We start from the raw sequence: 13591 nt of genomic DNA, 5'->3' as shown, positions 1-13591 counted from the left end.
TGCATCTCTGCTTGCTTTTAGCTGCTGCGGCTGCTCCAAGTAGTAAAAAAAACTTTTTAAAAGGTACAAGGGGGCGGGACAAGGGCAGGGCTTGAGAGGCCAAGGAAGATAGAAATGGAGGGGGGGGGGGGGGGGAGGAGAACAAATGCTGATCCGTTGGAGAGGGAGAGAGGAGAATTGTTGGACGGGGATAGGGGGAGGGAGAAATGCTGGAAGGGAAGGGAGAAGCTGAGAAGAAGACATGTTGAACCATTGGGGAGGAGGGGGAAGGAGACATGCTGAACCACTGGGAAGGGAAGAAGTAAGGAGACATGTTGGACCATTAGGGAGGGAAGGGAAAGGAGAAGGAGATATGCTGGACTGGTGGGGTGGGGTTGTTGAAAGGAAAGAATATTCCAGAGCATCAAGGCAGGAGAAAAGCTGGGAAAAATAGAGAAGAAAATATTTTGGGGGAGCTATGGGGCTTAAAGCTGGGAAAAGATGACTAAAATATTCAGGGAGCTAAAACTTGGGAAAATGAAAAACTATTCAAGGGGTTTGGAGGGACAAAAACTGGCAAAAGAGGAGATAATATTTGGGTTGGGGCGGGTCTGGGCAGAAAACCCAAAAGTTGGCCCAGGGCACCACAACTTCTTGAGCTGGGCCTGTCTTCCAGATTTGAGTTTGACTGACAGCCAAATGCACTAACTCCACGGAAAGAAAAACATGTCCAAAAAGGACGCCCATCACAAAATCTGAAGAAAAAGCGTCCAAGTGCTCGTCAGGGACGTCCTTTTTTTTTTTTTGCGTGAAGGATGTCCAAGTGTTAGCACTTGAAAGGACGTCCCTGACGAGCACTTGGACGTTTTTTTTTCTTCCGATTTTTGCGATGGGCGTCCTCCTCTGCATGGGTCCTGCTCACAGCAGCCCCAACGAGAGGTGCAGACCTCCCGTTAGGTTTTCCACGGTGCATGGGGTCGGAAATGATAGTGCATCGCATCACATTCACATTATATTAGTAATTAGCTCATTTGCATTCTGTTTTCGTTAGCTGCTACCGTGTCAGGAAAATGGCTCAGAGAACCCTTTTGTGCATGTCCCGGTTTACTACTTGCTCGCTAAACTGGCTAGAACCAGTTTAAAACCCACGTTGCTGGCTCGTTAAGTTTAGTGCATCTGGCCCCTAGTCTGAGCGCAAGCGTATTTATCAGAAGAGCAGATATCCCTCAACAACTCTGGATGGCTTTTGAGCTATGTGTGAAAATACTGGCATGCCATATGCTTAAAGTTGTGCTGCATGAACAAAATTCCTTTGAAAGATTCAACCAGCATAGAAACAGAGAGGAGATCAGCAATGCCTTTCTCTCTCTTTAGTACCCCCATGTGTCTAGACTGACTAATAGGCTGGAGATGGTTTCGCTCATTATCTGGGTAGGTGTGTTAGTTACAGGCACATAAAAGAAAAAAATAATATTTTCCTAAAATGTAAAAAAAAAACCTGGAAGACATATCTGAAGAACTCCAAACAAGGGCATAGCCTCTTAAAAGAGGACTTATGGTAACCCTATGCAAAATTAGCCATTTTAAAAGACATGGCATTTTCTGTCTTTAGTTCTTTTTGCTGAGCAGTGGTAAATGGCTATTTTAAAACACTTAGGTAATTGAAAATGTCATTATTGAGTGATGTGTCTACTATTGAGGTATTTTGTGATGTTAAGTTAGAGAGATCAATCACCATTCATCACACAAGTTTCTATTAATATTTTGTTTCTCTTGATTAGTTGGCAAGTGGCAGGCCTAAACATATGCAGGCAAATGTATGTCTTTACTTTGTCATTCCTAAATACTTAAATAATGGTACTCATTAGGAAATTTAGCATTAACCAATGGGAATATTATAATGGCACACTGTGAAATAAACATCATTAGTGTTGAAGTCACTGTGACTGTGTGCTTCTACTTTCCAGAATATTTATCATTGGTTGTGGAAATTAGTGTTTCTATTTAGTTTCAAGGAGAAAAAGACCGTATAGATTGCATATTGGTAAGGTTTGTTATGATTATTTATTACATGTCAAGTATACTGTAGTACTGATAACAATGTTATTTAAGACTTTGTCATAGTGTCAAATGAGATAGTTATTACTATGTTTCTATGTTTAATTCTATGTATGTTTTTATAGGTTTTTATGTAAATTATTTAATTATTCTTTTTTTCATATGTTTTAACGGAAATGTGATATTGTATCTAAATTACTGTTGGAATCTCAAAGTAAGAACTTAGAAATTCAACATGCTATGACCAGTGATCCTGCTGTATATGCTAATATTTTGTTACATAAATATCAATACAGTTCTTTATGTTCAGAGGAATTGGCTTCTGTTCTGGTCAAATGGTCTGCTAGATATTATGCAGAAGGTAATAAGGCAGGTCATTTATTGGCTACTTGAAGGCAAGAAAACAGAAACTGGATATCTGATATTAGATTCTGTGAAGAAACAGTGGGGCCCTTTTACTAAGCCACATAAGTGTCTAAGGGCGCCCAACACGCGCCAAAATGGAGTTACTGCCCAGCTACCGTGTGGCTCTTGTGGTAATTTCATTTTTGGCACACGTCCGATACACGCATCTGAAAAATATTTTTTTTATTTTCGGATGTGCGTGATGGATGCTCACCAAGTGGCATTTGATGTGCGTAGGTCATTACCACCCAGATTCTTTACTGCTAGGTCAATGGCTGGTGGTAAGGTCTCAGACCCAAAATGGACGCGCAGCAATTTTGATTTTGTTGCATGTCCATTTTCGTCAAAAAAAGGCCTTTTCACAAGTGCGCTGAAAAATGGATTGGCATGCGGCCAAAACCCGTGCCTACACTACCGCAAGCCATTTTTGAGCGCGCCTTTGCAAAAGGACCCCTCTGTGTTTTAAGCCTCTAAAATGTATTGACTATTTTCCTGTTTTAATTATGTCTGAAGTGTATTTCTCCTATTTGGCCAGCAGGTGGTGCATGTTTATGCTTAAAGCTGTTACAGAGGACTGACCTCTCTTTCATGGGGGTCCTTTTACTAAGCCGCGTAAGTGTCTACGCAAGCCCAATGCATGCCAAAATGGAGTTACAGACAGCTGCTGTGTGGCTCTTATGGTAATTTCATTTTTGGTGTGCGTCTGATATGCGCGTCTAAAAAATAATTTGTATTTTCTGGTGCGAGTCCGCTACGTGCACCAAGTGGCATTTGATGAGCGTAGGTCATTACCGCCTGGTTACCGCATTAAACTTTACCCAAAATGGGCACGGTACAATTTTGATTTTGCTGCACATCCATTTTTGGCAAAAATTTTAGAAAGGCATTTTTTGCAGGCATGCTGAAAAATGGATCTGGATGTGCCCAAAATACGTGCCTACACTACAGCATGCCATTTTTCAGCACACCTTAGTAAAAGGACCGCTTAGTTAGCACATAGACAAAGGAAATTCCTGTAGTAATGTAACCAGTTTTTATTTGAAACTTGACTGCTCTGGGCTCTGATTGGCCTGGAGTTTGAAATTAACCAGCAGATGCTGGCTGTTGCTTCAGTTTCAGTCTGGGAGAAGAGAGAGAGATCTCTTTGCAGAAACTCTGTGAACAGATATATGCCCTGATCTCCCCAGGTACTTTCTAGGAAGTATGCAAATGTTTAGTTAATGTTATAATTGATCCATATTTCAGTTACCAGTTATTGTTTACTAATCACACTATTTTGTTCCACTGTTCGATTTTTAGAAGACAATAAACAATATTTAGTTTATTGCCTCTCTGTCTGGACTGACAAAGAATCCTGGTGATTTGTGTGTAGGGTCTGTGAGTGCTTTCTGGGAACTGTGGGACCACTGGGAGTGTGGCCACAGTAATCTAAAAATCACGGGGGATAATTTGAGAATGGGATACTCGCCCAGAGGCAGTTGTGACCCAGTTGATGAGAAGAGGGTGCTAGTGTAGAGCACAAGCAGCAGGTGCAAGCTGACCTGAGCTATTCTGGGGATAGATCATCTAAGTGGCCACGGGGTAACCCCAGGTGGGTGGCTAGGCGTTTCATGACAGATTGTCTAATGGGGACATTATTGCTGTTGATCAACTTATGTGTATCACCAGCTGTACTCTTCTGAAGTGTCCACCCAAGAGGCAATGATCAATGACTTTCTCCACAATTTACCCATCCTATATTGACCCATGATGAGCTTCTGGACTTAGATCGTCCACTAAGTACAGAGGAGATTGATGTGTCCATTAAAGCCATAAAACCCTGGGAGTCAATGGCATCCCAATAAAATTCTATTGTACTTTTTATAAACAATTAACACCCAAATTTCTACAACTATTCTTGGCTTTTCAGCATGATCTTACTATCTCATGTTCATTTACCAAAGCCATGATTGTTGTAATTCCAAAGCCAGATCGAGATCCATTGGATTCTAAAAATTATCATCCTATCTTTGATCAATGTTGAGGTAAAAATCTATGCAAAGGTTTTGGCCATGAGATTGAACAAGGTTCTGCACATACTGGTTCACCTAGACCAAATTGGTTTCATCCGCAACCTACATTCTGCCTCTAATACCTGTATGCTATGCAATATGCTCATTTCTGCCAAAACACAGCCCAAGTCAATGGCTGTTATTTTTTTGGATGCAGAAAAAGCCTTTGACTGAGTTGAATGTCTTATTCCATACTTTACATTGGTTTAGCTTTGGAGCCCATTTTATTAACATTATATGTATATTATATATTCATCCTACTGCTGGGTTAATTCACTGCTCTCTGCCTCTTTTACTCTCTGTAGAGGGACCAGGCAAGGTTGCCCCCTCTCTCCCCTGTTGTTCAATTTGGCTTTGGAACCCCTGGCAGTTAACCATTAGGCATCACTCCTTAATAACAGGCATTAAGACTAATGGGCTCATTTTCGAAAGAGAAGGACGCCCATCTTTCGACATAAATTGGAAGATGGATATCCTTCTCCCAGGGTCGTCCAAATAGGTATAATCAAAAGCCGATTTTGGATGTCGCCAATTGCTTTCCGTCACAGGGACGGCCAAAGCTCACGGGGGAGTGTCGGAGGCGTAGCAAAGGCGGGACTTGGGCGTGCCTAACACTTGGTTGTCCTTGACCCATAATCGGAAGAAACAAGGACGTCCCTGATGAACACTTGGACGACTTTACCTGGTCGTGTTTTTCTTACGACCAAGGCACAAAAAGGTGCCCGAAATGACCAGATGACCACCAGAGAAAATCGGGAATTACCTCCTCTTACTTCCCCAGTGGTTACTAACCCCCTCCCACACTCAAAAAAACAACTTTAAAAATATTTTGTGCCAGCCTCTATGCCAGCCTCAAATGTCATAGTCAGGTCCATCGCAGCAGTATGCAGGTCCCTGGAGCAGTTTTAGTGGGTGCAGTGCACTTCAAGCAGGCGGACCCAAGCCCATCCGCCCTCCCCCTACATGTTACACTTCTGGTGGTAAATGTGAGCCCTCCAAAACCCACCACAAATCCACTGTACCCACATCTAGGTGCCCCCCCTTCAACCGTAAGGGCTATGGTAGTGTTGTACAGTTGTGGGTAGTGGGTTTTGGGGGGGTTGGGGGACTCAGCACACACGGTAAGGGTGCTATGTACCTGGGAGCAATTTATGAAGTCCACTGCAGTGCCCCCTAGGGTGCCCGGTTGGTGTCCTGGCATGTCAGGGGGACCAGTGCACTATGAATGCTGGCTCCTTCCACGACCAAAAGGCTTGCATTTGGTCATTTCTGAGATGGGTGTCCTTAGTTTCCATTATCGCCGAAAATCAGAAATGACCAAGTCTAGGGATGACCATCTCTAGGGATGACCTAGATGTCAAGATTTGGGCGTCCCCGACCGTATTATCGATATGAAAGATGGACGTCCATCTTGTTTCGATAATATGGGTTTCACTGCCCCTTCATCGGGACGTTTTGCGAGGACGTCCTCAGCTAAACTTGGGCATCCCTTTCGATTATGCCCCTCTAACAGGCTTATTTTCGAAAGAGAAGGACGCCCATCTTTTGACACAAATCAGAAGATGGGCGTCCTTCTCACAGGGTCGCCCAAATCGGCATAATCGAAAGCCAATTTTGTCCATCCCCAACTGCTTTCCATCGCGGGGATGGCCAAAGTTCATGGGGGCATAGCAAAGGTAGGACTTGGGCGTGCATAACACATGGGAGTCCTCGACCCATAATGGAAAAAAAGGTGGTCCCTGACAAGCATTTGGACGACTTTATCCGGTCCTGTTTTTCTTACGACCAAGGCACAGAAAAGGTGCCTGAACTGACCAGATGACCACCGGAGAGAATCGGGGATCACCTCTCCTTACTCCCCCAGTGGTCACTAACCCCCTCCCAACCTCAAAAACAACTTTAAAATATTTTGTGCCAGCCTCTATGCCAGCCTCAAATGTCATACTCAGGTCCATGACAGAAGTATGCAGGTCCAGGCAGGCAGACCCAAGCCCATCCCCCCCCCCCCCCCCCCACCTGTTACACTTGTGGTGGTAAATGTGAGCCCTCCAAAACCCACCAGAAACCCACTGTACCTACATCTTGGTGCCCCCCTTCACCCGTAAGGGCTATGGTAGTGGTGTACAGTTGTGGATAGTGGGTTTTGGGGGGCTCAGCACACACGGTAAGGGAGCTATGTACCTGGGAGCTATTTCTGAAGTCCACTGCAGTGCCCCCAAGGGTGCACGGTTGGTGTCCTGGCATGTCAGGGGGACCAGTGCACTATGAAAGCTGGCTCCTACCATGACCGAAGGGCTTACATTTGGTCGTTTCTGAGATGGGTGTCCTTAGTTTCCATTATCGCCAAAAATCAGAGACGACCAAGTCTAGGGACGACCTAAATGTCAAGATTTGGGCGTCCCAGATCGTATTATCGAAATGAAAGATGGATCCCCATCTTGTTTCGAAAATACGGGTTTCCCCACCCCTTCGCCGGGATGTTTTGCGAGGATGTCCTCAGCAAAACTTGGGCGTCCCTTTCGATTATGCCCCTCTTGGTCTGTCTTACATATAACGTAAACCGCATTCATCTATTATTAGCCTTTTTAAAGGCTAGATTTGGCTACCTCACTTACGGTGTTCCATTCATCGGTTTACACAACAAACAGAATTCTGAAGCAGGCGTTTTCTCACTGAAACACGGCTCCATGTCGAGTCTTTTTAACTTTTATTCAATAAAACATTTTGATTACTCGCCCCCACGGTGTTTTGGGAGTGTCATGTTAATCTTGCTACTCTTTTGCTGTTCCTCTATTTTTATCCACATAGCGGATCTAGTTTCTCCACTTTTTGTTGTTTTTTTTTTTTTACATATAAGTTAAAAATAGGGTTACCAAATAGCCGATTCTGAATTGGCTTGGCCGTTTTTTCAATTTCTAGGCCAGCTGCCAGCAGACCCCAAAAACTGGCACTACAAAAGCCATTTTTTAAAATCATTGACCTCCTTTCCTGTCTCCCTCCCGCCCCCCCAGCGTGCATCAGCAATTAAGACTGTTCCTGTACAATGTCCCACCTCCTCTAATGCAATTTCCTGTTTCCACGAGGGTGGAACATTGTAATAGAATGTGTCATCTTTGGGAGATGTGCATCTCTGATATCTTCCATTTCAGTTTCTCTGTCTCTCCTATTACTGTAAATGCAAGTCTGATTTTTTGAAGTTTACAGGGTTTTTTAATATCTCTATTACTGATGTGTCGTCCTGTGTTTCATATTTGCTGAAGGTCTGTCAGTGTTTTGCATATGTTATCAAGGTGTGGTGTTCTGCTTGCATGTAGTTTCTTTACAGAGATCTGTAGCAGTCCTGTTTGTTCTGTTTTCTCACTAGAGGCTGTATTGGTGTTTTAGGGCCCAGTGTAATATTTATAGTGCCTGCTATTCATGGATAAAATTGTTGCTTTTTGAGTCCTGGAGGTTAGTGCTATTATGTTATGGTAAGGTGTTTCTACATAGTGTTTTTCAGAGGAGGGATTGTGTGTTGGCTTTTTACTGATTGAATATTACAACTTTAATTTTAGTTTGTCTTAACATCAGACAGTCTGTGAAATAATCAGAGAACATATATATGTTTCATTTTTTCTTCTGAGAAGGGCAACCCTAGTGTGAACATTTAGGAGTAGAGGGAGGAAGCATGGGATAAGGTGCAACAGTAGATGAGGTGAGGGACTTGGGACAGGGCATGGGGCAAGACAAGGGAGAGACATGGAGTACAGCAGGTATCGGGTCTTGCTCTGTCAAAAATTTGGCAACCCTAATTAGAAATGGAGAGTGCACTAAACTTTACTAGCTTCAAGACTGATACTTGATGCTTGGTGATATGTGAGATTGTGACTTTATTATCCCTTCTATTTTATTCTTGTTTTGTTCTGTTTTCTGTTATGTTTTTATATATTGTGAATTCAATAAAGGTTTGAACTTAAAAAAAAATGTGATGTAATCCCTGAAGCTGCCAATATGGCAAAACATTTTGGGATGTATAATTTTCATTGAGTTGTGCAATATTATTTTATGGATTGTAAACTGCTGTGATGACCATAGGAAGGGCTACATATAAAATATTAAATAAATTATAAATCATCTCCAATACAAGTTTTTTTATAGAGACACAGATTTCGTGTGTGTTTTCTTTTTTTTTTAGCATACACTCTTTTTTGCTCCTGAGTTATTGAGTAGAGCAGGGATTGGTTCTCACAATACAAAAGTGTGTGTGGGGGGGGGGGGGGGGGGGGGGGGGGGGGAAGAAACCTAGTCAGCTAGTTGGTGTGTATTTATTGAAGGAAGAGAGTAAAGGAAGGGGAATGGTTTTCATAGAACTGCCACAAGAACATTACATGTACTACACAGGGGCGCAGCCAGACCTCAGCAGGAAAGGGGTCCAGAGACCGAGGTGGAGGGCACTGTTTAGCTCACTTCCCCCCCCCCGCCGCCAACCCCTCCTGCCGCTGCCGACCCTCGCCTATTGCTGCCGCCAAATACCTTGGCTTGCGGGGGTCCCGAACCCCCGCCAGCCAAAGAGTCTTCTTCAGCACCAGTTTACTCCGGCGCCTTCGCTGATGATCTCTTTCTGACTCCTTACGTCCTGCGTGCACGTCCTGTATGTAGCCCCATGCAGGACGTGCATGCAGGACATAAGGAGTCAGAAAGAGATCATCAGCGAAGGCACTGGAGTCTACCGGCGCTGAAGAAGGCTCCTGGGGGCAGTGGGGGGGTCGGCAGCTGTGGGGGGGGGGGGGGTCGGCAGTTGTGGGGTCAAATGTAGAGGAGGCCAGGGCTTAATATGTGGGGGCCCATGCCCCGTGGCCCCACCTAGCTACGCCCCTGGTACTACAGTGTGTTTGCAGACTCAACTCCTGATGGAACCATAGAAATTAAAGTCTTGTTTTACCCCAGAAGAGTGGAACCTTCTAGAGCATGGTGAAAATGTTCCCTGATGGAGCAGTGTGTCACACACACACCTTCGCCTACCTATGAGTGTGGCTGCAGTAATAATTTGTGAATGAGTATTGAGACTATGGAGTAGACTAAAGGTTGCAGCTGCAGAGCTTCCATGTTACCCATTTCCAGGAATGAGATTTTAAGCCAATATAGGATTTTTTAACACCCTATCCTGTTGCATTATGAGACCTGCAGCATTGATTCCAGTAAGTATAATCAATGGACAACAAATAGTACACCAAATTGGAATGAAAGTTTAAAAACAGGACTGTCCAAAAAGTCTCCCTCCTGGAGCTGGGTAACTTGACAGTTCTGGAGCAGTGGACTGAGAACCAGGAAAGCTGGGCAAGTCATTTTTACCTTCCACTACCTGAAGAACAAACTAGAGATGACGAGTAGACTGCTCCAGTCAGTGAGATTTACAGGTGATATGTCCGAGGTACAAAATTTACAAAGTTTTATGAATGAAAAATGCTTCACAAATGGAAGAAGTAAAAGAAAATGATATTTTGCTTTCTTTGGTGCTTCTGAAAGTCTTGACTGAAAATAAGTAGGACTATTTCAGTTCCACTTGGACAGATCTGGGGTCTTGTACAGGAAAATTTGGCATTTAGTTATAACCACTTAATAAGATAGCATTGTTATAATTATCAGTATGTTCCATTATTTTCTACCCCAGGAGTGCCAGCCTGACCCAGATCAATAACCTTTTGCGAGAACAGCTGGACCAAATGAAAACATCTAACCAAATGCTAGCAGCGGAGTTAGAGAAGGCAACATCTAATGTACACAGAATGAGAGCTGAGATGGAACAACAGGAATCTCAGTGGCAGAAGGACAGGGAGGTGTGGACTTTGTCTTACTTTATCTATAAATATATAGCTCTGATCACTGCCCAAGTGAAATCCAGCTGTATATTCTCCTTAAACCTGAAGCCTTTGATTACTGCCCTTAAAATTCTCTCTGAACTTCTGTGTACTTTATAAACCTTGTCTGGTATTTGAGGGCATTACAAGTATAAGCGCTCCTGCAATTCTAGCACGGTTGTAATTGAGACTTCTTCTAATTTTAAAGTGTCCTTAATATACCGGGGAGGGTTGTTTGCTAAGAGATGAAATGCCTCTCAATTAACTGTTATAACACAGGTGCTCCAACCCAGCCACCAGGACACACTTAGCTAGTCTGGTTTTCTGGTTATTTACAGTAAATATACATGAAATAGATTTCTATGTGCTGCCTCCATTATATGCAAAACTATCACTTGCATATTTTATTTTGTTACATTTGTACCCTGCACTTTCCCACTCATGGCAGGCTCAATGCGGCTTACATGGGGCAAATGAGGGTTAAGTGACTTGCCCAGAGTCACAAGGAGCTGCCTGTGCCTGAAGTGGGAATTGGACTCAGTTCCTCAGTACCAAAGTCCACTACCCTAACCACTAGGCCACTTCATTTCATTTTCATATTCATTTTAAATATCCTGAAAAACAGACTGGTTGGGGTATCCCAAGTTAAGAACCACAGTTCTGATAGTATATGTGTTTCTGATGCACTACTTATAGGGTTCTTGCCAGAGTAAACAATTCATGGACCTATCTATATATTCTGAATTGCATGGAAATAGTGCACTGACTTATGTGAATAGCAGTGCCTTTTCCAACTATTGGCATTGCTGTAATAAGCTCAAGATGCCATTGATAAATGCTGATTAACTTATGTAATATTATGTTTTTTATGAAGCATGATATCCTTTTAGCTCTAAAAAGGCAATTCTATAAGCAGGTGCCTAAATTTGAGCACCATTAGTGCACCTAGTTTATAGAACAGTAGCGCTAACACACATGATTAGTGCCGATAGTTGGCAATTATGTGTGTAAGTGCTAGGCCTTATTCTATAAACAGTGCACCTAGATCGCTTAGCCTGCAACTGTCGGGGGGAGGGGTTACATGTGGGTGGAGCATGGACATGTTCCCCCTGATATTCAGCCGGCAACTGTCAGCACTTTTTTAAACACTGACCATCGCTGGCTAGCCCCAAAATGCAGTACCAACCCACATAAGTATCTTTATTTACTTATTTTAATTGAAGCCCCCAAAGTGTCGCATCCCCTCCCTCTCCTCCTCCCAACCCGCGGCCACAAGCCAACTCCCCCTCCCCCCAAATGCCACTTGTCCCCACCCCAACCCCCAGTCCCTCCGTAGTTCATGTAGGTCCCCCCAGGCCTTCCTTAATCCCTGGTGGTCATAGTACCATGAGCTGCCGCATGAGGTTGCGGCAGCCATTTTGTAAAGATGTTGTAAGGGGCAGGGGCGAGGGGGTTCTACTTCTGCCCCCAATGACCACCTTTGGACCACCAGGTTTGGGTAGGCTCAGGGGGGACCTACATGAACTACGGAGGATTTGAGGGTTGGGATGTTGGGGCGGGGACGGATGACATTTGGGGGGAGGGGGAGTAGCTTGTGGCCATGGGTTGGGGAGAGGGAGAGGATGCAACATATCAGGGGCTGGGGGGGGGGGATTCAATTAAAAAAAAAAAAAACTTATACGTGTCCAGGACTGGCCTGATATTCAGCTGGGGCCCGCATAAGCTTAAGCGGGTGAATTTGGGACAGCTTTTGAGCTGTCCTAAATTCACCCGCTTATGCGAGCGTCAGCTGAATATCATTGTCACCCACATAAGCCCTGGCTCCTCCCCAACATGTCCCCTGGCCCACCCCTGACAGGCTTACTTTTTTGAGACTGGTCAGAGGCGATATTCAGTGGCACTGCCCGGTTTAGTGACGCTGAATATTGTCGGTTGGGCGGGGATAGGCGATTTAAGAGGGCCAGAGCCTCTTCCTTTATGCCTTGCCTGGAATGATCATGAGCTACCTTTCAAACTGTATCCCTGAAAGTATGAGGAAACTCTAGCTGTTTCTCACTCCCATGCCCACAGAGTCAGACATCAATTTTGTTCTGGACAAATGTGCTAAGGCAATTTTCCATAGGGGAAGGTTCAGCAATATTGAAAACATCCCTTTGACTGAGGTGCATATAAATATCTACAGGGCCGGTCTTAGCATTTGGTGGGGCCCCATCCTAGCCCCCACCCCATTGATGATTATTCAATTTTTTGAAAAATTTTTATTTATGAAATTTCAAATAAAGAGAAATGAAGCTAAACTTGTACAGAAAAACTGATTGAAATAATAAGCACAATGCTATCATGAAACTCCCCCTCCCCAGAAATTATTCAGTTCAAGTCCACTACAATTAGTAGCTCCAATTCTCATAACCCCGGGGGGTCATAGGTGCGGACACACAATCTCTCCACTGCAAAACACTATACACAAACTTGTGCAAAAACACACTCATAACCCTACCAAACCATAATAGCACTAATTCCAAGGACAGGACGAGCTACAACCTTATGCGTGGAAAGGCAGAACTATAATTACACCCGGCTCTAAAACACCAATACACTACCTCGTGAAAAAAACAAACAAAAAAAAAGGGCTGCAAATACTACACGCTAGCAGGATACTGCACCTTGATCACATATGAAAAACACATGACACAACAGATATGAAAGGCAAAATACTGAACTGGAAAGTTACCTCAAGAAGTCAGATTCAGCATACAACAATACTAGAAAAATTGAAACTTACATGCAAAATATCACAGATGCACATTTCCAAAAGCTGACATATTCCAATTAATAAAGTCTGAATAAAATACTTTTTTCTACCTTTGTTGTCTGATCGTTTAGTTTTTCTATTCGCTTTGGTCCCAATGTCTTCTGTTTTATGTAGTGTCTTCTTTCCATTTGATATTTTTTCTCTCACCATGTCCACCATCCTCCTGTGTCCTTATGCGTCCTGTCTACCATCTGTAGCCCTGTCCCTATCCTTCCTCCAGTTTCAGCATCTGCCCTCAAAGTGTTCCGATCCAGCCTTTAAATTCAGCAATTTCCCCTCCATCCATATCCAGCATTTCTCCTCACTCCCCTCCCCTCCATCCATGTGCATCTACTTCCTCTGTCTTCCCTCCTCTCCATCCATGTCCAGCATTTCTCCTCTCACCCTTCCCCTCCATCCGTGTGCATCTCCTTCCTTTGTCTTTCCTTCCCTCCATCCATCCTTGTCCA

At 43.8% G+C, this 13591-nt stretch overlaps 1 protein-coding gene across 1 annotated transcript in view; it reads left to right on the top strand.

Annotated features, from left to right (window-relative positions):
- Positions 1–13591, top strand: part of CROCC2 (ciliary rootlet coiled-coil, rootletin family member 2) — an 825280-nt gene that overhangs the window by 82498 nt on the left and 729191 nt on the right. Inside the window, 1 exon segment of the mRNA XM_030216488.1 lies at positions 10144–10309. Coding sequence (XP_030072348.1) covers positions 10144–10309 — 166 coding nt within the window.

This window comes from Microcaecilia unicolor, chromosome 10 (assembly GCF_901765095.1).
Source record: "Microcaecilia unicolor chromosome 10, aMicUni1.1, whole genome shotgun sequence".
In the NCBI taxonomy this organism is placed as follows: domain Eukaryota; kingdom Metazoa; phylum Chordata; class Amphibia; order Gymnophiona; family Siphonopidae; genus Microcaecilia; species Microcaecilia unicolor.
Note: the sequence above shows the minus strand (reverse complement) of the source record. Positions and strands in the feature narration are given on the sequence as shown.